We start from the raw sequence: 24925 nt of genomic DNA, 5'->3' as shown, positions 1-24925 counted from the left end.
GACAGGGTTTCACCATGTTGGCCAGTCTGGTCTCCAACTCCTGACCTCAGGTGATCCACCCGCCTTGGCCTCCCAAAGTGCTGGGACTACAGGCGTGAGCTACCACGCCCAGCCTATGCATGGCTAATTATTAAATATTTTTGTAGAGATGGCTTCTTGCTCTGTTGCCTAGGCTGGTCTCAAACTCCTGGCCCCTAGGGATCCACTGGCCTAGGCCTCTCAGCCTGCTGAGATTTATAGGCAGGAGCAACCATAGTTGGCCACAAAGTAGACTTATTGTATTTGTAACTTAGGAAGTCACTGGAGGTTTTATCCTCTTTTTTTTTTTTAATTTTTATTTATTTTTGTTTATTTTTTTTTCTCTACAAGAATTTTTAAAGCTGGGAGCCAGGTACCCTGCAAAACCCAAAATGTGTATTTCCTGTTCCGTCGCCTATCACACCTGCCCCGGGTGGTCTAGGAAGGGAATTGCACATTAATCTCACCAGGGGAGATTCAGCAAGCCGTGATTCTCCAAAGCGCACTGCAGCCCAATTACAGCCGAATCCCTGAGGACGGGGCCAGGTGATGTCAAGGTGAGCCTGAGGTCAGTGGTTGGGAGCCACCCAATGTTAATCTCAGTGGGGCGGCTCCACCCTGGGCGGGAAATCTCTCCCTCCACCCAACGTACCAAGGGCCAGTCAGAGACCTCCCCTTTTTATCCATTTCCTTTGCAGGAAACACAGGCTGGAAGCAAGTCCTGACCTAAGGGAGGTGAGTGCTGGTTCCTGCATCTATTTATTTGTCTCTTCAAGGGAGAAGTAATTAGTGGTAGAGTTTTATCCAATTCCTTTGCAGAAAACACAGGCTGGAAGCAAGACCTGACCTAAGGGAGGTGAGTGCTGGTTCCTGCATCGATTTCTTTGTCTCCTCGTTTAAGGGAGAAGAAATTATTGGTTGAGTTTCCACCACCATAGCCCTTCCCAAGCCTTAATGGTTGGTGTGAGGGTGCTGGAAGGATCTTTGAATTTTTTTTTTTTTGAGACGGAGTCTCCCTCTGTCGCCCAGGCTGGAGTGCAGTGGCGCGATCTGGGCTCACTGCAAGCTCCGCCTCCAGGGTTCACCCGCCATTCTCCTGCCTCAGCCTCCTGAGTAGCTGGGCTTACAGGCATGTGCCACCACGCCTGGCTAATATTTGTATTTTTAGTAGAGATGGGGTTTCACCATGTTGGCCAGGCTGGTCTTGAACTCCTGACTTTAGGTAATCCGTCTGCCTCGGCCTCCCAAAGTGCTGGGATTCCAGGCGTGAGCCACCGCACCTGGCCTAATGTTGTCTTAAGGACTTCTATTTCAAATATAGTTTAGAGGAGCTCAGGAGATTGAGACTAGCCTGGGCAACATGGTAAAACTCTGTCTCTACAAAAAAATACAAGGCCAGGCACAGTGGTTCATGCCTGTTATCCCAACACTTTGGGAAGCCGAGGCGGGTGGATCACTTGAAGCCAGGAGTTCGAGACCAGCCTGCCCAAAATGGTGAAACCCCATCTCTACTAAAAACACAAAAATTAGCCAGGTATGGTGGTGCATGCCTGTAATCCCAGTTACTTCGAAGGTTGAGGCAGGAGAATAGCTTATACCTGGGAGGGGGAGGTTGCAATGAGCTGAGATCTCACCACTGCACTCCAGCCTGGGAGACAGAGTGGGACCCCGTCTCAAAAAACAAAGAAGGCCAGACCTTGTGCTGTGTCCAAGCTACTTGTGGGGTGAGGTGGGAGGATCACCTGAGCCGGCAGGTGGGGGCTGCAATGAGGTGTGATTGAGCCACTGCACTCCAGCCTGGATGAGATGGAGACCCTGTTTAAAAAAAAAAAAAAAAGTAGGCTGGGCATGGTGGCTCACACCTGTAATCCCAGGACTTTCAGATCACCTGAGATTGGGAGTTTGAGACCAGCCTGACCAACATGGAGAAACCCCATCTCTATTAAAAATGCAAAATTAGCTGGGCGTGGTGGCACATGCCTGTAATCCCAGCTACTTGGGAGGCTGAGGCAGGAGAATCACCTGAACCCGGGAGGCAGAGGTTGCGGTGAGCTGAGATTGCGCCACTGCACTCCAGCCTGGGCAACCAGAGTGAAACGGCGCATCCCAAAAAAAAAAAAAATGTAGATGGCCAGATGCGGTTGGTCACACCTGTGATCCCAGCACTTTGGGAGGCCGAGGTGGGTGGATCACCTGAGGTCAGGAGTTCGAGGCCAGCCTGGCCAACATAGAGAAACCCTGTCTCGGCCGGGCGCGGTGGCTCACACCTGTAATCCCAGCACTTTGGGAGGCCGAGGCGGGTGGATCACGAGGTCAGGAGATCGAGACCATCCTGGGTAACACGGTGAAACCCCGTCTCTACTAAAAATACAAAAAAAATTAGATGGGCATAGTGGCAGGCGCCTGTAGTCCCAGCTACTCGGGAGGCTGAAGCAGGAGAATGGCGTGAACCCGGGAGGCGGAGCTTGCAGTGAGCCGAGATCGCACCACTGCACTCCAGCCTGGGGGACAGAGCAAGACTCTGTCTCAAAAAAAAAACAGAAATGCTGTCTCTACTAAAAATACAAAAACTAGCCAGGCGTGACGCAGTGCGCCTGTAATCCCAGCTTCTTGAGAGGCTGAGGCACTAGAATCACTTGAACCTGGGAGGTGGAGGTTGCAGTGAGTGGAGATTGTGCCACTGCGCTCCAGCTGGGCAACAGAGGGAGACTCCATCTCAAAAAAAAAAAAAAAAAGAAAAAAATGTACTTGGGAAAAAAATACTTGGCCGGGCCTGGTGGCTCATACCTGTAATCCCAGCACTTTCGGAGGCTGAGGCGGGCAGATCACCTGAGGTCAGGAGTTCAAGATCAGCCTGGCCAACATGGTGAAACCCCGTCTGTACTAAAAATACAAAAAAAATTAGGTGTGATGGCGCATGCCTGTAATCCCACCTACTTGGGAGGCTGAGGGAGGAGAATCGCTTGAACCTGGGAGGAGGAGGTTGTGGTAAGCCTCGCACCATTGCACTCCAGCCTGGGCGACAGAGCAAGACTCTTTCTGAAAAAGAAAAAAGAAACCCTGAATTTTTCTAAGTAGATCAAGCGTTCTCACTGCAAAAAGGAAAGGCAACTATATGAGGCAGCGGATATGTTAATTAGCTGGATTGTGGTAATCATTTCACTGTATATATAACATCGCTCCATGCTGTACACTTTGATAAGTAAACATTGTATATATTACTTTTAAAATACTTAAAAAATAGAGACAAGTTCTCCTTGTGTTGCCCAGGCTGGTCTGGAGGTCCTGGGCTCACATGCTCTTCCTGCTCAGTCCTAAAATTGTATATATGTAATTATACCTCACTGAAGGGGTGGCCTGCCCCTCCACACCTGTAGGTGTTTCTTGTCGGGTGGGATGAGAGACTGAGAAAAGAGACACAGAGACAAAATATAGAGAAAGAAAAGTGGGCCCTGGGGACCGGCGCTCAGCATACGGAGGACCCGCGCCAGCCTGGTCCTGAGTTCCTTCAGTATTTATTGATCATTATCTCTACCATCTCAGAGAGGGGTGTGGCAGGACAATAGGGTAATAGTGGGGAGAGGGTCAGCAGGAGAACATGTGAACAAATGTCTCTGTGTCATAAACAAGGTTAGAAAATGTGTGTACTTTTGATGTTCACATACATAAACATCTGGTGCATTAAAGAGCAGTACTGCCGCCAGCATGTCCCACCTCCAGTGCTAAGGCGGTTTTCTTCTATCTCAGTAGAAGAAACATACCATCGGGTTTTACACCGAGACATTCCATTGCCCAGGGACGAGCAGGAGACAGATGCCTTCCTCTTAACTGCAAAGAGGGCTTCCTCTTTTACTAATCCTCTTAAGCACAGACCCTTTACGGGTGTCGGGCTAGGGGAAGGTCAGGTCTTTCCCTTCCCAGGAGGCCATATGTTAGGCTATCACACGGGGAGAAACCTTGGACAGTACCTGGCTTTCCTAGTCAGAAGTCCCTGCGGCCTTCCGCAGTGTTTTGTGTCCCTGGGTGCTTGAGATTAGAGTGGTGATGACTTTTAACAAGCATACTGCCTTCAAGCATTTGTTTAACAAAGCACATCCTGCATAGCCGTAAACCCATTAAACGACACAGCACATGTTTCTGGGAGCACAGGGTTGGGGGTAGGGTTACAGGTTAACAGCATCTCAAGGCAGAAGAATTTTTCTTAGTACAGAACAAAATGGAGTCTCTTATGTCTACTTCTTTCTACATAGACACAGTAACAGTCTGATTTCTACTTCTTTTCTCCACACCTCACAGCTGGGGAAAAAGATTTGCTGTTCCCTCCAAGGGTAAAGCTGTCCACCTCTATCACCACCCGGTCTTGGCAAGTCACTTTTTCTGTTATTTATTTTCCAGGGTGCCTCTTTTTTTTTTTTTTTTTTTGAGACCGAGTTTCGCTCTGTCACCCAGGCTGGAGTGCAGTGTCGCTATCTCAGCTCACTGCAAGCTCCGCCTCCCGGGTTCCCACCATTCTCCTGCCTCAGCCTCCCGAGTAGCTGGGACTACAGGTGCCCGCCACCATGCCCGGCTAATTTTTTGTATTTTTTTAGTAGAGACAGGTGTTTCACTGTGTTAGCCAGGATGGTCTCGATCTCCTGACATCGTGATCCACCCGCCTCGGCCTCCCAAAGTGCTGGGATTACAGGCGTGAGCCACCGTGCCCGGCCTTTTGTTCGTTCTTTTTACCAAGTTAGCCAGGCTGGTCTCGAACTCCTGGCCTCAAGCGATCCGCCCACCTCGGCCTCCCAAAGTGCTGGGATTGCAGGCATGAGCCACCGTGCTGGGCCAGATTTTCCGTCTCTTAATTCAGTCTATGTAATATTTTACCACTTATGGTGCAGCAGGAACAGTCTTGTTCTTGGTACATAGGAAACTGGTTTCATTTAATGATGGTAACTCGTGAACTGTTTTTTCTTTTTTCCCCCCAGTTCTTCAGCCTTAACCTAAGGTCTCATACTTGGAGCACTATGACATCGCCCCAGCTAGAGTGGACTCTGCAGACCCTTCTGGAGCAGCTGAACGAGGATGAATTAAAGAGTTTCAAATCCCTCTTATGGGCTCTTCCCCTCGAAGATGTGCTACAGAAGACCCCACGGTCTGAGGTGGAAGAGGCCGATGGCAAGAAACTGGCAGAAATTCTGGTCAACACCTCCTCAGAAAATTGGATAAGGAATGCGACTGTGAACATCTTGGAAGAGATGAATCTCATGGAATTGTGTAAGATGGCAAAGGCTGAGATGATGGGTAAGTAGAAGCTGGGGTGTCCTGGTCATTTTTTTGTTTTGTTTTATTTTTTTGAGATGGAGTCTCACCCTGTCGCCCAGGCTGGAGTGCAGTGGCGCGATCTCGGCTCACTGCAAGCTTCGCTTCCCGGGTTCCTGCTATTCTCCTGCCTCAGCCTCCCGAACAGCTGGGACTACAGGCGCCCGCCACCATGCCCGGCTCATTTTTTTTGTATTTTTAGTAGAGATGGAGGTCTCACTGTGTTAGCCAGGATGGTCTTGATCTCCTGACCTCGTGATCCGCCTGCCTCGGCCTCCCAAAATACTGGGATTACAGGCATGAGCCACCTTGCCCGGCTGGTCATTTGTAACAAAGAATGAGCCCTGGCAGGGTGCGGTGGCTCACGCCTGTAATCCTAGCAATTTGGGAAGCTGAGGTGGGTGGATCACCTGAGGTCAGGAGTTTGAGACTGGCCTGACCAACATGGTAAAACCCCGTATCTACTAAAAATACAAAAATTAGCCGGGTGTGGTGGGGTGGTGGTGTAATCCCTGCGATTACAGTGAGCCAAGATTGTGCCATTGCACTCCAGCCTGGGCGATGGAGACTCCGTCTCAAAAAAATTAAAAAATGATAGATTTGTACATATACCCATGATCTTAATTTTCCTTTTAGCTGTTTTGCATTTTCAGCATATTTTAAGATATGTGGTCTTGCTACATTGCCCAGGCTCTTCACAGGCATAATTAAAATACATTACAGCCTCAAACGCCTCGCCTTAAGCAATCCTCCTGCCTCAGCCTGTTGAGTAGCTGGAGATATAGGTACATGTCCTGTGCTTGGTTCAGCCTTTTTTTTTTTTTTTTTTTTTTTCCTTTGAGACAGGATTTCAGTCTGTTGCCCAGGCTGGAGTGCAGTGGTGCAATCATGGTTTCACTGCAGCCTCCAACACCTGGGCTCACACTATCCTCCCACTTCAGCCTTCCATGCTCATTTTTTCTTCTCTTTTGTAGAGATGGGGTCTTGTTATGTTGACCAGTCTGGTGTCGAACTCCTGGGCTCAAGCAATCCTCTTGCCTCAGTCTCCCAAGAGGCTGAGATTACAGGTGTGAGCCACCATGTCTGGCAGCATTCTTTTAAAAACTTTGTTTTGGAATAATTTTATTTTATTATTTTATGGTTTTTTTTTTTTTGAGACGGAGTCTCGCTCTATGGCCCAGGCTGGAGTGCAGTGGTGTGATCTCAGCTCACTGCAAGCTCCGCCTCCCGGGTTCACACCATTCTCCTGCCTCAGCCTCCCAAGTAGCTGGGACTACAAGTGCCCGCCACCACTCCCGGCTAATTTTTTGTATCTTTAGTAGAGACAGGATTTCACCGTGCTAGCCAGGATGGTCTCGATCTCCTGACCTCGTGATCCACCCTCCTCGGCCTCCCAAAATGCTGGCATTACAGGCGTGAACCACCGCGCCTGGCCTATTTTATGTTTTTTGAGATGGAGTTTCGCTTTGTCGCCCAGGCTGGAGTGCAGTGGCGCAATCTCACTGCAACCTCTGCCTCCTCCGGAAATATGTTAGAGAAATGATCTTTGGTCTGGAAGAATACCTATTGACTCTGTTTTGTGGGAGAAAAATTGCTAGGTCATATAGTAATTCTCTGTTTTTGAAGAACGAAGCTGTTCTATTTTTAAATGCGGGAAAGATTCGAGTTTCTATTTGTCAGGAAATAACATGCTAGTTATGAGAGAGAAAAAAATCAGACAGTCCCTAAACCAGGTACTGAATTGTGTCCAGAGAACTTATACTGAAGCTCTAACCACCTCCCTGCCCACCATATGACTATGTATTTGGAGACACGGCTTCAGGAGTAAAGACTAAATGAGGTTACAAGGGTGGGGCCAATAGGACCAAAAAAAAAAAAATTTGAGCCAAAGGCAGTACTTGGCTCAAATATTAGTAGTCCCAGCTACTCAGGAGTCTTGAGGTAGGAGGATTGCTTGAATCCAGGAGTTCGAATCCAGTCTGGGGAACATATCGAGACCCCATGTGTAAATATATATGTATATATTTGACACTTTTTTTTTTTTGAGATGGAGTCTCGCTCTGTCGCCCAGGCTGGAGTGCAGTGGTGAGATCTGTGCTCACTGCAACCTCTGCCTCTGGGTTAAGTGATTCTCCTATCTCAGCCTCTGGAGTAGCTGGGATTACAGGCGTGTGCCACCACACTTGGCTAATTTTTTTTTTTGTATTTTTAGTAGAGATGGGGTTTTGCCATGTTGGCCAGGCTGGTCTTGATGTCCTGACCTTGTGATCCGCCCACCTCAGCCTTCCAAAGTGCTGTGATTACAGGCGTGAGCCACCATGCCTGGCTGACACTTTATGTACAATAATGTCTGATTTACGAAGTGTAAATTACTGTGTCAGGCTTACATCTAAGTATTTTACAGAGTATGGACAGGTGCAAGAAACAGATAATCCTGAGCTGGAAGATGCAGAAGAAGACTCGGAGTTAGCAAAGCCAGGTGGGTAAATACAGTCCTGTGGTCATGAGTTTGATGTTTGAGAGCGTGCAAGGTGCATCACTTCTTCCTGGTTTTATTCATTTCTGGTACTTTTTTTTTTGAGACGGAATCTTGCTCTGTAGCCCAGGCTGGAGTGCAGTGGCTCCGTCTCTGCTCATTGCAACCTCCGCCTCCCGGGTTCAAGCAATTCTCTGCCTCAGCCTCCTGAGTAGCTGGGATTACAGGCGCCTGCCACTACCCCCAGCTAATGTTTTGTATTTTTAGTAGAGATGGGATTTCACTATCTTGGCCAGGCTGGTCTGGAACTCCTGATCTCAAGTGATCCACCCACCTCGGCCTCCCAAAGTGCTGGGATTACAAGCATGAGCCACCGTGCCTGGCCCTCATTTCTGGTACTTGACAAAGTAATTTTCAGAAGAGCATCATCATCAGCCTCAACTGTCCTATGGGCTGTCACTGCAGGTGTAAAGGAAGGACGGAGAAATTCAATGGAGAAACAATCTTTGGTCTGGAAGAACACCTTTTGGCAAGGAGACATTGACAGTTTCCATGACGACGTCACTCTGAGAAACCTACGGTTCATTCCATTCTTGAATCCCATAACACCCAGGAAGCTAACACCTTACACAGTGGTGCTGCACGGCCCCGCGGGCGTGGGGAAAACCACACTGGCCAAAAAGTGTATGCTGGACTGGACAGACTGCAACCTCAGCCCGACGGTCAGATACGCGTTCTACCTCAGCTGCAAGGAGCTCAGCCACATGGGCCCGTGCAGTTTTGCAGAGCTAATCTCCAAAGACTGGCCTGAGTTGCAGGATGACATTCCAAGCATCCTAGCCCAAGCACAGAGAATCCTGTTCGTGGTCGACGGCCTTGAAGAGCTGAAAGTCCCACCTGGGGCGCTGATCCAGGACATCTGCGGGGACTGGGAGAAGAAGAAGCCGGTGCCCGTCCTCCTGGGGAGTTTGCTGAACAGGTATATGTTACCCAAGGCCGCCCTGCTGGTCACCACGCGGCCCAGGGCACTGAGGGACCTCCAGCTCCTGGCGCAGCAGCCAATCTACATAAGGGTGGAGGGCTTCCTGGAGGAGGACAGGAGGGCCTATTTCCTGAGACACTTTGGAGACGAGGACCAAGCCATGCGTGCCTTTGAGCTGATGAGGAGCAACGCGGCCCTGTTCCAGCTGGGGTCGGCCCCCGCGGTGTGCTGGATCGTGTGCACGACTCTGAAGCTGCAGATGGAGAAGGGGGAGGACCCGGTCCCCACCTGCCTCACCCGCACGGGGCTGTTCCTGCGCTTCCTCTGCAGCTGGTTCCCACAGGGCGCACAGCTGCAGGGCGCGCTGCGGACGCTGAGCCTCCTGGCCGCGCAGGGCCTGTGGGCGCAGATGTCCGTGTTCCACCAAGAGGACCTGGAAAGGCTCGGGGTGCAGGAGTCCGACCTCCGTCTGTTCCTGGACGGAGACATCCTTCGCCAGGACAGAGTCTCCAAAGGCTGCTACTCCTTCATCCACCTCAGCGTCCAGCAGTTTTTCGCTGGGCTGTTCTACGCCCTGGAGAAGGAGGAGGAGGACAGGGACGGCCACGCCTGGGACATTGGGGACATACAGAAGCTGCTTTCCGGAGAAGAAAGAGTCAGGAACCCCGACCTGATCCAAGTAGGACACTTCTTATTCGGCCTCGCTAACGAGAAGAGAGCCAACGAGTTGGAGGCCGCTTTTGGCTGCCGGATATCACCAGACATCAAACAGGAATTACTGCGATGCAAAGCACATCTTCATGCAAATAAGCCCTTATCCATGACCGACCTGAAGGAAGTCTTGGTTTGCCTGTATGAGTCTCAGGAGGAGGAGCTGGCGAAGGTGGTGGTGGCCCCGTTCAAGGAAATTTCTATTCACTTGACAAATACTTCTGAAGTGATGCATTGTTCCTTCAGCCTGAAGCATTGTCAAGACTTGCAGAAACTCTCACTGCAGGTAGCAAAGGGGGTGTTCCTGGAGAATTACATGGATTCTGAACTGGACATTGAATTTGAGAGGTAAGAACTGTTTTCCCATCCCACGCTCCACTAGGAAGAGGCCTGCGTCTCCTTTGCCCTGTCGCTTACTGTCAATTTCCCTCTGGCTGGACTTCTTTCCAGCTTCACGTTCAACGTGGAGACACGACTTGGCAATTAGGAATTGGGGCTTTTTTTTTTTTTTCTGAGACGGAGTCTCACTCTGTTGCCCAGTCTGGAGTGCAGTGGCATGATCTTGGCTCACTGCAAGCTCCGCCTCCCGGGTTCAAGTGATTCTCCTGCCTCAGCCTCCCGAGTAGCTGGGACTACGGGCGTGCACCACCTTGCCCGGTTAATTATTTTATTTTTTGTAGAGATGGGGGTCTCAGTTTCTTGTCCAGGCTGGTCTTAAACTCCTGGGCTCAAGTGATCTTCCCACTTTGGCCTAGCAAAGTGTTGGGATTACAGGCATGAGCCACCTCACTCAGCCTTATCTATTATCTTATTTTTTTGTAAAACTTAAGATCTATACTGGTAGCAAAGTATGTGATGCAATATTGTTTACTATCGACACTGTTTTAGGCTGGTGCAAAAGTAATTGTGGTTTTTGCCATTGAAATGTGGTTTGCAGACACCCATCTCACCATGCAGGTACTAGTCATAAGAGATGAACGTGTGTTCTCCTGCAGGTGCACTTACCTAACCATTCCGAACTGGGCTCGGCAGGATCTTCGCTCTCTTTGCCTCTGGACGGATTTCTGCTCTCTCTTCAGCTCAAACAGCAACCTGAAGTTTCTGGAAGTGAAACAAAGCTTCCTGAGCGACTCTTCTGTGCGGATTCTTTGTGACCACATAACCCGTAGCACCTGTCATCTGCAGAAAGTGGTGTAAGCAGAAGCTCATCTTGCAAGGAAGACCCCTGAACCATGACTAAGCTTCTGTCTTTTTTTTTTTTTTTTTGGTGAGACGGAGATTTACTCTTGTTGCCCAGGCTGGAGTGCAATGGCGCGATCTCAGCTCACCGCATCCTCCGCCTCCCAGGTTGAAGCAATTCTTCTGCCTCAGCCTCCTGAGTAGCTGGGATTACAGGCATGTGCCACCTTGCCAGGCTAATTTTGTATTTTTAGTAGAGACAGGTTTTCACTGTGTTGCCCAGGCTGATCTCGAGCTCCTGACCTCAGGGGATTCGCCTGCCTCGGCCTCCCAAAGTGCTGGGATTATAGGCGTGAGCCGCTGCACCTGGCCCCTCCCCCCCCCTTTTTTTTTTTTTTGAGACAGAGTTTCACTCTGTCACCTAGACGCTGGAGTGCAATGACTTAATCTTGTGTTTTTAGTAGAGGCGGAATGTTCTCCATCTTGGCCAGGCTGGTCTCGAACTCCTGACCTAAGGTGATGCGCCTGCCTCGGTCTTCAAAAGTGCTGGGATTACAGGCATGAGCCACCATGCCTGGCCCCAGCTATCATTTTTTTTGTTTTGTTTTGTTACCAAAACAAACCAAAAAGTAGGTACAAGTACCGGTTAGTTACACAGGTAAACATGTGTCATAGGAGTTTGTTTTACAGATTATTTTGTCACCCAAGTATTAAGCCTAATACCCATTAGTTGTTTTTCCTGATCCTCTGCTTCTTGAATTTTTTTATCCTTTTTTTTTTTTTTTGAGATGGAGCCAGGCGCCCGCCACCATGCCCAGCTAATTTTTTGTAATTTTAGTAGAGACGGGGTTTCACCGTGTTAGCCAGGATGGTCTCGATCTCCTGACCTCGTGATCCACCCGCCTCGGCCTCCCAAAGTGCTGGGATTACAGGCGTGAGCCACCACGCCCGGCGAATTTTTTTTCTTTTGAGATGGAGTCTTGCTCTGTTGCCCAGGCTGGAGTACAGTGGCACGGTCTCGGCTTACTGCAACCTCAGCCTCCTGGATTCAAGTGATTCTCCTGCCTCAGCCTCCCGAATACCTGGGACTATAAGCGTGCACCTCCACGTGCAGCTAATGTTTGTATTTTTAGTAGAGATGGGGCTTCGCCATGTTGGCCAGGCTGGTCTCGAACTCCTGACCTCAGGCGGTCCGCCTGCCTCGGCCCCAGCTAATTTTTGTATTTTTAGTAGAGACGGGGCTTTGCCATGTTGGCCAGGCTGGTCTCGAACTCCTGACCTCAGGCGGTCCGCCTGCCTCGGCCCCAGCTAATTTTTGTATTTTTTGTAGAGATGGGGTTTCACCATGTTGCCCAGGTTGGTCTCAGACTTCTGACCTTAGGTTATCCTCCTGCCTCAGTCTCCCAAAGTGCTGGGGTTACAGACGTGAGCCGCTGCACCTGGCCAAGAACTTCTAATAATTTCTAAATGGGAAACAGCTTTTTGTTTATACACGCCTCTACGCAATGTGAGGATTAATCACTCCAAGTGGAATCTCTTCTGCTTTTCCCTAGGATTAAAAACGTCACCCCTGACACTGCGTACCGGGACTTCTGTCTTGCTTTCATTGGGAAGAAGACCCTCACGCACCTGACCCTGGAAGGGCACATCGAGTGGGAACGCACAATGATGCTGATGCTGTGTGATCTGCTCAGAAATCATAAATGCAACCTGCAGTACCTGAGGTGGGTCTCACGGTCACGGCTCTCCCCAGTACCCGGAGTCCACTGCACCGTGTTGCCGGCGGATCTAGGAAAAAGGGTAACCACTCCAGATGCCGTCCCAGACAGGCAATGTATTCCTCAAACAGGCCTGTGTGGGGAGTCAGCCTCTCCTCTTTCCCCTGCCAGCTTGACTTCTGTGTTGCATAACCAGCTACTGATGCAAAGAAACACCCGGAATTCTGTGCTGGGTTCCAACTTTAGGGATGTGCTATTCCTGACTGCTCCTTGCCAAACTGTTGGGTTTGAGAGCAGTGGCCCCCAGCCTTTTCTGCACCAGGGGTCGGTTTTGTGCAAGACAGTTTTTCCACAGACAGGGGTTTGGGGGTAGTTTTGGGATGAAACCGTTCAATCTCAGATCAGGCACAGGAGCTAATCGTTGGTGCTTGATCTTATGCAGTGCTATGATCCCAGCACTTTGGGAGCCAGAGGTAAATGGATCATCAATCTCAGATCATCAGGAGTTAGGTACTCATAAAGAGCATGCAACCTTCTCTGCACTCATGAGAATCTTTTTTTTTTTTTTCTTTGAGACAGTTTTACTCTTGTTGCCCAGGCTGGAGTGCAGTAGTGCGATCTCATTCACTGCAACCTCTGCCTCCTGGGTTCAAGCAGTTCTCCTGCCTCAGCTTCCCGAGTAGCTGGGGTTACAGGCATGTACCACCACGCTTGGCAAATGTTTGTATTTTTAATAGAGACGGGGTTTCACCATGTTGGCCAGGCTGGTCTCGAACTCCTGACCTCAAGTGATCCACCTGCCTCGGCCTCCCAAAGTGCTAGGATTACAGGCATGAACCACTGCACCTGGCCAGGATAAAAATTTTATTTTGAGTATTAAGCATCAATTTGCCCCTTCTAGTCCCAGCTACACTGGAGGCTGAGGTGGGAAGATCATTTGAGCCCAGGAGACAGGTTGTGGTGACCTGTGATCATGCCACTGCACTCCAGCCTGGGCAACAGAGCGATATGCTGTTTCAAAAAAAAAATTTTTTCCCCCTACAAAATCCTCCACACAGGCCATTTTGGTGAAACATTGCACAGAATTGTATTACAATCTCTTGGAGATGTGGCTGGATGTTATTCTAATGGCCATGGGGATACTTGAAGAAGCAGAGGCAACATTAGATCTCTCCAATAATTCAGGCCAGGGTTGCAGACATGAGTAGAATGAGATAAACCAAAGACATAATGTCTTGGGAAGTGAAGCAGAAGAAGCTGATCTGGGCCAGGCGCAGTGGCTCACGCCTGTAATCCCAGCACTTTGGGAGGCCGAGGTGGGTGGATCACCTGAGGTCAGGAGTTCAAGACCAGTGTGGCCAACATGGTGAAATCCCATCTCCACTAAAAATACAAAAATTGGCGTATGCCTGTAATCCCAGCTACTTGGGAGGCTGAGGCAGGAGAATCGCTTGAACCCGGGAGGTGGAGGCTGCAGTGAGGTGAGATCACGCCTTTGCATTCCAGACTGGGTAACAGAGTGAAACTCTGTCTCAAAAAAAAAAAAAAAAAAAAAAAGAAAAGCTGATAGGGTATACTCTGTCCTCCCAGAAGAATGACTTTTCCCACTCTTTTCACAGGTTGGGAGGTCACTGTGCCACCCCGGAGCAGTGGGCTGAATTCTTCTATGTCCTCAAAGCCAACCAGTCCCTGAAGCACCTGCACATCTCAGCCAATGTGCTCCTGGACGAGGGTGCCAAGTTGCTGTACAAGACCATGACACACCCAGAACACTTCCTGCAGATGTTGTCGTAAGTCTCCTCTTCCCACGGGCAGCTCTGGTTTAGTTCTGGGGCCATAGAAGAGAAAGGGTAACACCTGACTTACTGCGCCACCCACGTGGCGCCTCTCGCTGAAATAAACACCTGCTTCAGGCCGGGCGCGGTGGCTCCTGTCTGTAATCTCAGCAGAGAGGTGGGCGGATCATCTGAGTTCAGGAGTTTGAGACCAACCTGGCCAACGTGGTGAAACCGTGTCTCTATTAAAAATACCAAAAACAGGCCGGGCGCGGTGGCTCATGCCTGTAATCCCAGCACGTTTGGAGGCCAAGGTGGGTGGATCACGAGGTCAAGAGATTGAGACCATCCTGGCTAACACGGTGAAACCCCATCTCTACTAAAAAATACAAAAAATTATCCAGGCGTGGTGGGTGCCTGTAGTCCCAGCTACTCAGGAGGCTGAGTCAGGAGAATGGCGTGAACCCGGGAGGCGGAGATTGGCAGTGAGCTGAGATCGTGCCACTGCACTCCAGCCTGGGCGACAGAGCGAGACTCCGTCTCAAAAACAAACGAAAGAACACCGGTGTCCTGTGATGGCTGCAGGTGGACCGCTGCATCTTGGCCTTCTCGCCTTCCTGCTCTTTTGTGGCCGTGATGACTCACACAGGACAGAGAGCAGGGGATGAACAGGAAGGGCTGAAGCTGAGGACCCTAGCATGTGGACATCGCCAAGCAGGTTGGAGTTGTGGAAATGTTCTCATCCTTTTACCTTTTGTTTCATATTTTTGCAGGTTGGAAAACTGTCGTCTTACAGAAGCCAGTTGCAAGGACCTTGCTGCTGTCTTGGTTGTCAGCAAGAAGCTGACACACCTGTGCTTGGCCAAGAACCTCATTGGGGATACAGGGGTGAAGTTTCTGTGTGAGGGCTTGAGTTACCCTGAGTGTAAACTGCAGACCTTGGTGTAAGTCCCTGCTGGGTGGGGGTGTGTATGTGTGTGTGTGTGTGCACGTGAATTCAAGCAGGAGAGAGATGAAAGTACTTGTTAATTCATTTCAAATGTAACTTTTAAAAACCTGGTAGGAATTAAAGAACAGGCAGAGGCCAGGCGCGGTGGCTCACGCCTGTAATCCCAACACTTTGGGAGGCCGAGGCGGGTGGATCATGAGGTCAGGAGATGGAGACCATCCTGGTTAACATGGTGAAACCCTGTCTGTACTAAAAATACCAAAAATTAGCCAGGTGTGGTGGCGGATGCCTGTAGTCCCAGCTACTTGGGAGGCTGAGACAGGAGAATGGCGTGAACCTGGAAGGCGGAGGTTGCAGTGAGCCGAGATCGGACCGCTGCACTCCAGCCTGGGCAACAGAGCGAGACTCCTCAAACAAATAAACAAACAAAAAAAACCAGGCAGATACAGGTAGAAACATGTTAATATTTGCATGTCAGCAGAGCCTCTTCCTGCTATGAAGGAAGATTTGAGATGAGCAGTTGGTTCTCGGATCTGATGCTTTGTGTATGTTCTTTCAAATTCCTATGACATAGTACTGCCTGCTATTGGAGGTAGATTGAGTTATATGGTAGGGCCAGTGACACCTTTTTTTAAACTTCTATTTCCATAGGTTATTGGGGAACAGGTGGTGAATGGTGGGCAGATCACCTAAGGTTCGAGACCAGCCTGGCCAACATGGTGAAAACCTGTCGCTACTAAAAAATACAAAAATTAACCAGGCTTGGTGGTGCTCCCCTATAGTACCAGCTACTCAGAAGGCTGAGGTAGGAGAATCGCTTGAATCCGGGAGGCAGAGGCTGCAGTGAGCTGAGATGGCGCCACTGCACTCCAGCCTGGGTGACAGAGTGAGACTCCGTCTCAAGAAAAAAACAAAAAAAAACTCAACAAAAATCCTTATTTATAAAAAACATAGGTGGCAGGTTGGAATTGACCCATGAACTGTAGTTGGCTGAATCTTGTTATATGGAAAGAAGCCCAGCGTGAGCTACCTGTTCACATTAAAATTATGGTTAGAACAATATTCAAGAGATTGCATAGGGTTGAAGACCTATTCCTGTTCAGAAATTCTAGCTAGTATTCATTTCTGAGATTCATTTTTTTTTTTTGGATGAAGTCTCACTCTGTCGCCCAGATTGGAATGCAGTGGTGTAATCTTGGCTCACTGCAACCTCTGCCTCCCAGGTTCAAGCGATTATCCTGCCTCAGCCTCCCAAGTAGCTGGGATTACAGGTGCCCTCCACTATGCCTGGCTAATTTTTATACTTTTAGTAGAGATGGGGTTTCACCATGTTGGCCAGGCTGGCCTTGAACTCCTGGCCTTAGGTGATCTGCCTGCCTCGGCCTCCCAAAGTGCTGTGCCCGGCTTAGAATAACTATTGTTAAACAAACAGTCACCTACCTGATCGTTATATGATGTGTACCTGCACCAAAACATCACACTATACCCCTATATATGTAGAATGTGTCAGTTAAAGACAAAACCTAAACATGAAATAAAATGACAGGGAAAGTGAAATTTCCATAATCTAACCATGCAGAAAATAACTGACCCAGGTCTCAGATCCTGTCCTGTGTGGCTCTGAACCCAGAGCCTAAGCTGTTGTCCCAGGCAGAGCTGGAAATGGATGGAATCAGAAGGCCTTTGGATGATGATTTTTTTTTTTTTTTTAAACTGAGTCTCTCTCTGTCACCAGGCTGGAGTGCAGTGGTGCGATCTAGGCTCACTGCAACCTCCGCTTCCTGGGTTAAAGTAATTCTCCTACCTCAGCCTCCTGAGTAGCTAGGATTACAGGCATGTGCCATCACACCCGGCTAATTCTGTATTTTTAGTAGAGACAGGGTTTCTCTATGTTGCTTAGGCTGGTCTCGAACTCCCGACCTCAGGTGATCCATCTGCCTCAGCCTCCCCAAAGTGCTGAGATTACAGGTGTGAGCCATGGTGCCCAGCTAATTTTTGTATTTAGTAAAGATGGGGTTTCACCACTTTGGCCGGGCTGGTCTTGAACTCCTGATCTCGTGATTCACCCACCTTGGTCTTCCAAAGTGCTGAGATTACAGGCTTGAGCCACTGTGCCCGGCCCGATTTTTGTATTTTTAGTAGAGATGGGGTTTCACCATGTTTGCCAGGCTGGTCTTGAACTCCTGACCTCAAGTGATCTGCCCATCTTGGCCTCCCACTGCTGTGATTATAGGCGTGAGCCACTGTGCTGGGCCCATTTGCATGCTTTTATGTACAAGCCCACCTGGAAATGTATAGCTCCAGTTCATGGGTCAATTCCTACCTGCCACCTGTGTTTTTTATAAATACTTTTTGTTGTTGTTTTTTCTTGAGACGGAGTCTTGCTCTGTCGCCCAGGCTGGAGTGCAGTGGCGCGATCTCAGCTCACTGTAGCCTCTGCCTCCCAGATTCAAGCGATTCTCCTGCCTCAGCCTTCTGAGTAGCTGGTATTACAGGCGTGCACCACCAAGCCTGGTTATATAGGTGGCAGGCAACTATCATCTCAGCTACTTGGGAGGCTGAGGCAGAAGAATCGCTTGAACCTGGGAGGCAGAGGTTGCAGTGAGCCAAGATTGCAGCACTGCATTCCAGTATATAGGTGGAAGGTATATAGTGTTGGAAATAACTGCTTCACAGGGCGTTAGCCAGAGGGATAACAGGCTTCTCTTCCTTTGATTATCCTGCAGGTTACAGCAATGCAGCATAACCAAGCTTGGCTGTAGATATATCTCAGAGGCGCTCCAAGAAGCCTGCAGCCTCACAAACCTGGACTTGAGTCTCAACCAGATAGCTCGTGGATTGTGGATTCTCTGTCAGGCGTTAGAGAATCCAAACTGTAACCTAAAACACCTACGGTAGGTGATTTTCTTTTTCTTCTTCCTTTCTTTCTTTGAGACAGGGTCTTGCTCTGTCCCCCAGGCTGGAGCGCAGTGGGGTGATCACAGCTCACTGCGGCTTCACTCTTCCAGGCTTGATCGGTCCTCCCACCTCAGCCTCCTGAGTAGCTGGGTCTACAGGCATGTATTACCATGGCCAGCTAACTGTTTTCTGTAGAGATGAGGTCTTGTCATCTTTCCCGGGCTGGTTTTGAATTCTGGTGCTCAAGGAATCCTCCCACCTCGGCCTCCCAATGTGCTAGGATTACAGGCATGAGCCATCATGCCTGGCCTCGTTTTTAAAGTGTTTGGAAATCTGGAAATCCTTAATTTCTATGTTTTCTTTATTTTTTTTGAGATGGAGCCTCGCTCTAGTTGCCCAGGCTGGAGTGCAGTGGCGCGATCTCGGCTCACTGCAACCTCTTCCTCCCGGGTTCTCGCTATTCTCCTGCCTCAGCCTCCCGAGTAGCTGGGACTACAGACGCCCGCCACCATGCCCGGCTAATTTTTTTTGTATTTTTAGAAGAGATGGGGTTTCACAGTGTTAGCCAGGATGGTCTCGATCTCCTGACCTCATGATCTGCCTGCCTCAGCCTCCCAAAGTGCTGGGATTACAGGCGTGGGCCACCACGCCCGGCCAATTTCTATGTTTTCAGTATCTCAGACTATCACTTTGGATGCAGTTTTAAGAGTAAACCCCTCCAGAAACTGAATACAGGTGGGTGGGCACTTCCAAAGTCAGGTAGAGGGCCTGGAGAAGTGAAATATAGATGAGAATGGCCCCCAGTGACCTGGACTTCAGCAACATGCTGCTTCTGCTGGGATCCAGTAATCGGGAAGCAGTGAGCCTGCCCCACCTCATAAACCCAGGGAACCATAGGTGGGATACCCCCCCCCCAGGAAATGCAAAGTCTCCACAAATGGAATGGTGAGCTCTTTATCACTTCTCTCCCCCAAGTTTGTCAGTTGCATCTCTTGGATGCAACCTATTTTCCAACTAGAATCTGCGATCCTAATGCGAAGAGAATCTGCATAATGTCATTACTACTTAGCTTTGCTGTAGAGACAAGAAAAAAAACACTAGAACACAGGGTACTTTTTTTCTTTTTTCAGACAGAGTCTCACTCTGTCACCCAGGCTGGAGTGCAGTGGTGTGATCTTGGCTCACTGCAACCTCAGCCTCCAAGGTTCAAGCGATTCTCCTGATTCAGCTGAGTAGCTGGGATTACAGGTGTGCACCACCATACCCAGCTAATTTTTGCATTTTTAGTAAAGACGGGGTTTCACCATGTTGGCCAGACTGGTCTCAAACTCCTGACCTCAAGTGATCCACCTGCCTCAGCCTCCCAAAGTGCTGGGATTATGGGCATGAGCCACCATTCCTGGCCTCCTGAAGTTTCTTAACCCATCACCCTGAGGAACATTTCAAGCCTCAAGCCAGACCGTGACACCTTTATTTCCAAAGACTCAAAAGCTCAGTGCAAATAAAGGGGTGGATTACCTGGTGTCTTGTGCCTGTAATCTCAGCTATGCCTGTAATCCTAGATTCTCGGGAGGCTGGGGCAGGAGAATCGCTTGAATCCAGGAGGCGGAGGTTGCAGTGAGCCGAGATCACGCCATTGCACTCCAGCCTTGGCAACAAGAGTGAAACTCTGCCTTAAAAAAAAAAAAATCCAAAGGCTTTTACAGTGGCCTACAGGGCCTTATGGGATCCTCTTATAAGTTATGAGCCAAAATCATTCTACTTTCTCACTAGCTCAGTATTTTATTTACAAGATTCCTTCCCCCAATTAGCATGCTGGTTCATGATCTACCATCCTTCAGTTTCTTTCCTCATATCACTTTCCAAAAGAGGACTTAAATGACCAGCATAAGTCTAGCCAATGCCTCTGTGTTTGACTTACCTCTACCCTGTTTATTTTAATGCCATCATCCATTGTCTTCAATAGAACACATCGAGATGTCTGCTGTCACTAAAAGCTCTATGAGGACAAGGATTTCTTCCGCTCACTTCCCCTCTGCATTTCCTCACTACTGGAGCCCCAGCAAATATGCTGCTTGTTTTTTTGTTTTGTTTTGTTTTTGTTTTTGTTTTCTTTTGAGACCAAGTCTCACTCTTTCACCCAAGCTGGAATGCAGTGGTGATATCTTGGCTCACTACAACCTCTGCCTCCTGGTTCAAGCGATTCTCCTGCCTCTTGAGTAGTTGGAATTACAGGTGGTGCCAGCATACCTGGCTAATTTTTGTATTTCATTTTATTTTATATATTTGTGAGATGGAGTCTCATTCTATTGCCCAGGCTGGAGTACAGTGGCGCGATCTTGGCTCACTGTAACCTCCGCCTCCCAGGCTGAAGCGATTCTTGTGCCTCAGCCTCCCAAGTAGCTGGCATTAAAGGCACACACCACCACGCATGGCTAATTTTTTGTAGAGATGGGGTTTCGCCATGTTGGCCTGGCTGGTCTCGAACTCCTGACCTCAGGTGATCCACCCTCCTCGGCCTCCCAAGGTGCTGGGGCTACAGGTGCCTACCCCCACACCCTGCCTAATCTTTGTATTTTTAGTAGAGATGGGGTTTGACCGTGTTGGCAAGGCTGGTCTCGAACCCCTGGCCTCAAGTGATCCACCCGCCTTGGCCTCCCGAAGTGTTGGGATTACAGGCGTGAGCCACCACCTGCTCAGTGAATGCGTGGGTTTCCATGTTCTTCCTCAACAGCCTCTGGAGCTGCTCCCTCATGCCTTTCTATTGTCAGCATCTTGGATCTGCTCTCCTCAGCAATCAGAAGCTTGAAACTCTGGACCTGGGCCAGAATCATTTGTGGAAGAGTGGCATAATTAAGCTCTTTGGGGTTCTAAGACAAAGAACTGGATGCTTGAAGACACTCAGGTATGGGTTTTTTTTTGTTTTTGTTTTTGTTTTTGTTTTGAGATGGAGTCTTGCTCTGTCACTCAGGCTGGAGTGCAGTGGCGCGATCTTGGCTCACCACAACCTCTGCCTCCCAGGTTCAAGCAATTCTCCTGCCTCAGCCTCCAGAGTAGCTAGGCCTAGAGGCCTGCCACCATGCCCGGCTAATTTTTGTATTTTTAGTAGAGAGGGGTTTCACCATGTTGGCCAGGCTAGTCTTGAACTCCTGACCTCAGGTGAGCCACCTGCCTTGGCCTCCCAAAGTGGTGGGATTGCAGATGTGAGCCATTGCACCCGGCCTTTTTGTTTTTTGCTTTTTGGGATGGAGTCTCACTCTGTCGCCCAGGCTGGAGTGCAGTGGCGCGATCTTGACTCACTGCAGCCTCTGTCTCACAGGTTGAAACGATTTTTCTGCCTCAACCTCCTGACTAGCTGGGATTACAGGTACACCACCACAGCTGGCTAATTTTTTTTTTTTTTTTTTTTTTTTAAGACAGAGTCTCTCTCTGTCGCCCAGGCTGGAGTGCAGTGGCGCTATCTCAGCTCAGTGCAACCTCCACCTCTTGGGTTCAAGTGATTCTCCTGCCTCAGCCTCCCGAGTAGCTAGGATTACAGTCGCTTGCCACCACGCCTGGCTAATTTTTGTATTTTTAGTAGAGACGGTGTTTTGCCATGTTGGCCAGGCTGGTCTCGAGCTCCTGACCTCAGGTGATCTTCTCGCCTTGGCCTCCCAAAGTGCTGGGATTACAGGCATGAGTCACGGCACCTGGCCAATTTTTGTAGTTTTTAGTAGAGGTGGGGTTTCACCATGTTGGTCAGGTTGGTCTCAAACTCCCAACCTCAGGTGATCCACCTGCCTCAGCCTCTCAAAGTGCTGGGATTACAGGTGTGAGCCACTGTGCCCGGCCCTGGGATGGCTGTTTCACATGGTGAATTTCGCATGCAGAGAAGAGCTTTTTTTGGGAGTGGGTGCACTCTTTGTAGGGATCAACTTAAGGCATCTTTCTATAGCACACTCCTAGCTTAGGAGACAATTTAAAAATTAGATACTTCTCTAAAATGCTCTGTGAATTGAATATTGTCCAACATTCCCCCCAAAACACTTAGTACTAGGCATACTGAGAGTTTAAATCATCCTGGAGTACAGACTGGAAGCTTGTGTGTGTGTGTGCGCAATCATTATATCCAAAAATAGGTAGTTCCCAGAGCTGTCCTGGGTCTTAGCTTTTCAGAAGATCGTCCTACAGATGTTCCCTTAATTGTGAACTGTGTATATCTTTTCAATGACTTATTTTAACATAATCTACCTTTAGTTTCTTCTTGCCTTTCTCTTTTCTTTTCTGAGACAACATTTTGCTCTGTTGCACTGTGTGGCTGTGTTGCCAAGGTTCTCAAACTCCTGGCTTCAAACGATCCTCCTGTCTTGGCCTCACAAAGTACTGAGATTGCAGGCGTGAGCCACTGTGCACAGCCCACTTGTCTTATTCAAGAGTTATTTTAGCTGTAGAGATGATACACATGTAAACTGCTTAATGATGCCCAGTGTTCCGTTATTAGAACGCTAAGCATGTGGGAGTTATTTATATCCTGCTCAAGGTCATTGCCAAGGTACGATTTTTCACACATGTCTGCAATTCAAATAATTGTAACCTCTGGCATAAATGGGTTAAGGTTTTAGGGGTCTATCATGAAACTTGAGCTCAATAGTGTCATGCTTCTCTTGCTGGTGGGACTGAGGTCTGTCATGCCACCAAGGACTATTGTTGACAAATCTCTAGCCCCCTGTGGTCTCTTATGTCACATGTTTTGGGCGTATTTCTGTTCTCATTCTTCAGTTCCTCCTTTGGGAGGCCAAGGTGGGAGATCGTTTGAGGCCAGGAGTTTGAGACCAGCCTGGGCAACATAGCAAGCCAGTGTCTCTACAATCACCACTCCTCATGTTCACATACACAGGCTTGCATGCTGCAGCCACGTTAGAGCCAAGTTTGCTCTCATTAACCCTGGGGTTCACTCTGGCATTCTCTTAGTTCTACTGAAGGTTTGATTCGCCACTATTTTTTATTTATTTATTTGGAGACAGAGTCTTACTCTGTCACCCAGGCTGCAGTACAGTGGCGCGATATTGGCTCACTGCAATGTCTCCCAGGTTCAAAGTGATTCTCCTGTCTCAGCCTCCTAAGTAGCTGGTATTACAGTTGTCTGCCACCACGCCCAGCTAATTTTTGTATTTTTAGTAGAGACGGGGTTTCACTATGTTGGCCAGGCTGGTCTCGAACTCCTGACCTCAGGTGATCCACCCGTCTTGGCCTCCCAAAGTGCTGGAATTATAGGCGTGAGCCACCGTGCACCGGCCTGATTATCTATTTTTTAAATTTATTTTTTAAAGGCATGTTTTACTCTGTTACCCAGGCTGGAGTGCAGTAGGGCAATCTCCAGCTCGTTGCAACCTCTGCCTCCTGGGCTCAAGTGATCCTCCTGCCTCAGCCTCCCGAGTAGCTGGGACTATAGGCGTGCACCACCATTCCTGGCTAACTTTTTGTATTTTTGGTAGAGACACGGTTTCACCGTGTTGCCCAGGCTGGTCTTGAACTGCTGAGCTCAAGCGATCTGCCTGCCTTGGCCTCCCAAAGTGCTGGGACTACAGGTGTGAGACACCGGGCCTGGCCATAATCTTTTTTTTCTTAGACTTACAAGGATCCCCATTGTGTGGGTCTAAATTTTTTAGAAAACGTTTCTGGCCGGGTGCCATGGCTCATGTCTGTAATCCCATGGCTTTGGGAGGCCGAGGTGGACTGATCACTTGAGGCCAGAAGTTTGAGACCAGCCTGGCTAACATGTCGAAACCCCGTCTCTACTGTAAATACAAAACTTAGCCGAGTGTGGTGGTGCACACCTGTAATCACAGTTACTCAGGAGCCTGAGGCATGAGAATCGCTTGAACTTGGGAGCTGGAGGTTGCAGAGAGCCAAGATGGCACCACTGCACCCCAGCCTGGGCAACAGAGCAAGACCCTGTCCCCGCAGAAGATCCCAAAAACGTTTCCTGATTGAGTGTTTGAAAACAGATATTCAGGCATCCTGGGTAGTTGAGAATGTATTTCTTGGGACAGTGAACCTATAGGCGCTCTGGGAACATTTGTGTTGTCTGATCCGTCCAGGTTGAATATCTGTTTGAAAACAGATATTCAGGCATCCTGGGTAGTTGAGAATGTATTTCTTGGGACAATGAAACTATAGGCGCTCTGGGAACATTTGTGTTCTCTGATCCTTCCAGGTTGAAGAGCTATGGAACTAGTTTGGAAATCAAGAAGCTGTTGGAGGAAGTGAAAGAAAAGAATCCGAAGCTGACTATTGATTGCAATGCTTCCGGGGCAATGGCACCTCGGTGCTGTGACTTTTTTTGCTGAGCAGCCTGGGATCGCTCTACGCGTTACACAGGAAGCGGGAATTGGGTCTCTAAGATGTCTTAGGAATGCAGGTCAGAGGGTCACATGTTAACACTAGAGTCTGTGTCAAGATGTAGGACTTGACACTGGTTTTCTCACTGTTTGTGGGAGATTCTGCACAAGTCACGCACCCCCTTCACATCACGCTATGTACTTTCTCAAAGGGATAATAAAGTTAGAGCACGCTCGTTGCAGCTGCGTTTATTGACATGCTCAAGAGCAAACCTGCAATAAACATGGTACTCTGTGCTTAGTCTAGGAAGAAGTATTGCTAAGAAGTTCAGGGATGATTCGGTTGATTCTTCTATGTCCTTCCCTAACTCAGACACCACTTGGTCTAGTTTGCTAGCTGTCTGGTGCATCTGTGTGATCAGTGTGTCTTTGTGACTTATGTGCTCATATCCTAACCCATGCATTGACAAACGGGCCAGATAGTTAATATGCTTGGCACTGTGGGCCCCACGGTCTCTCATCAGCGCTCAGCTGTGCCTTTGGACATGGAAGCAGCACAGGGCCTGGCTGGCACCTGCGGAGGCTTCCCAGAAACAGC

At 49.0% G+C, this 24925-nt stretch overlaps 1 protein-coding gene across 3 annotated transcripts; it reads left to right on the top strand.

The window, feature by feature from the left end:
• Positions 1-369: 369 nt before the first annotated feature.
• On the top strand, positions 370-24641 carry NLRP7 (NLR family pyrin domain containing 7). Of its 3 annotated transcripts, XM_054463794.2 has the most exons (12): positions 370-575; positions 717-753; positions 4986-5301; positions 7724-7798; positions 8261-9836; positions 10484-10681; positions 12221-12391; positions 14005-14175; positions 14934-15104; positions 17836-18003; positions 20742-20912; positions 24204-24640. In XM_054463794.2, exons 1-12 carry the CDS (start codon positions 568-570, stop codon positions 24334-24336), a joined length of 3195 nt encoding a protein of 1064 aa, XP_054319769.2. In that variant the 5' UTR covers positions 370-567; the 3' UTR covers positions 24337-24640. The 3 variants fall into 3 exon arrangements, with proteins under 3 accessions (XP_054319769.2, XP_054319770.2, XP_063513573.1); XM_054463795.2 differs by lacking the exon at positions 20742-20912 and having other exon boundaries at positions 555-575; positions 24204-24638; XM_063657503.1 differs by lacking the exon at positions 370-575 and having other exon boundaries at positions 740-874; positions 24204-24641.
• The last annotated feature ends 284 nt before the right edge of the window (positions 24642-24925 follow it).

Source organism: Pongo pygmaeus, chromosome 20 (genome assembly GCF_028885625.2).
Source record: "Pongo pygmaeus isolate AG05252 chromosome 20, NHGRI_mPonPyg2-v2.0_pri, whole genome shotgun sequence".
Classification (NCBI taxonomy): domain Eukaryota; kingdom Metazoa; phylum Chordata; class Mammalia; order Primates; family Hominidae; genus Pongo; species Pongo pygmaeus.
The sequence above is the reverse complement of the archived record's forward strand: the minus strand, read 5'-3'. Positions and strand labels throughout refer to the sequence as shown.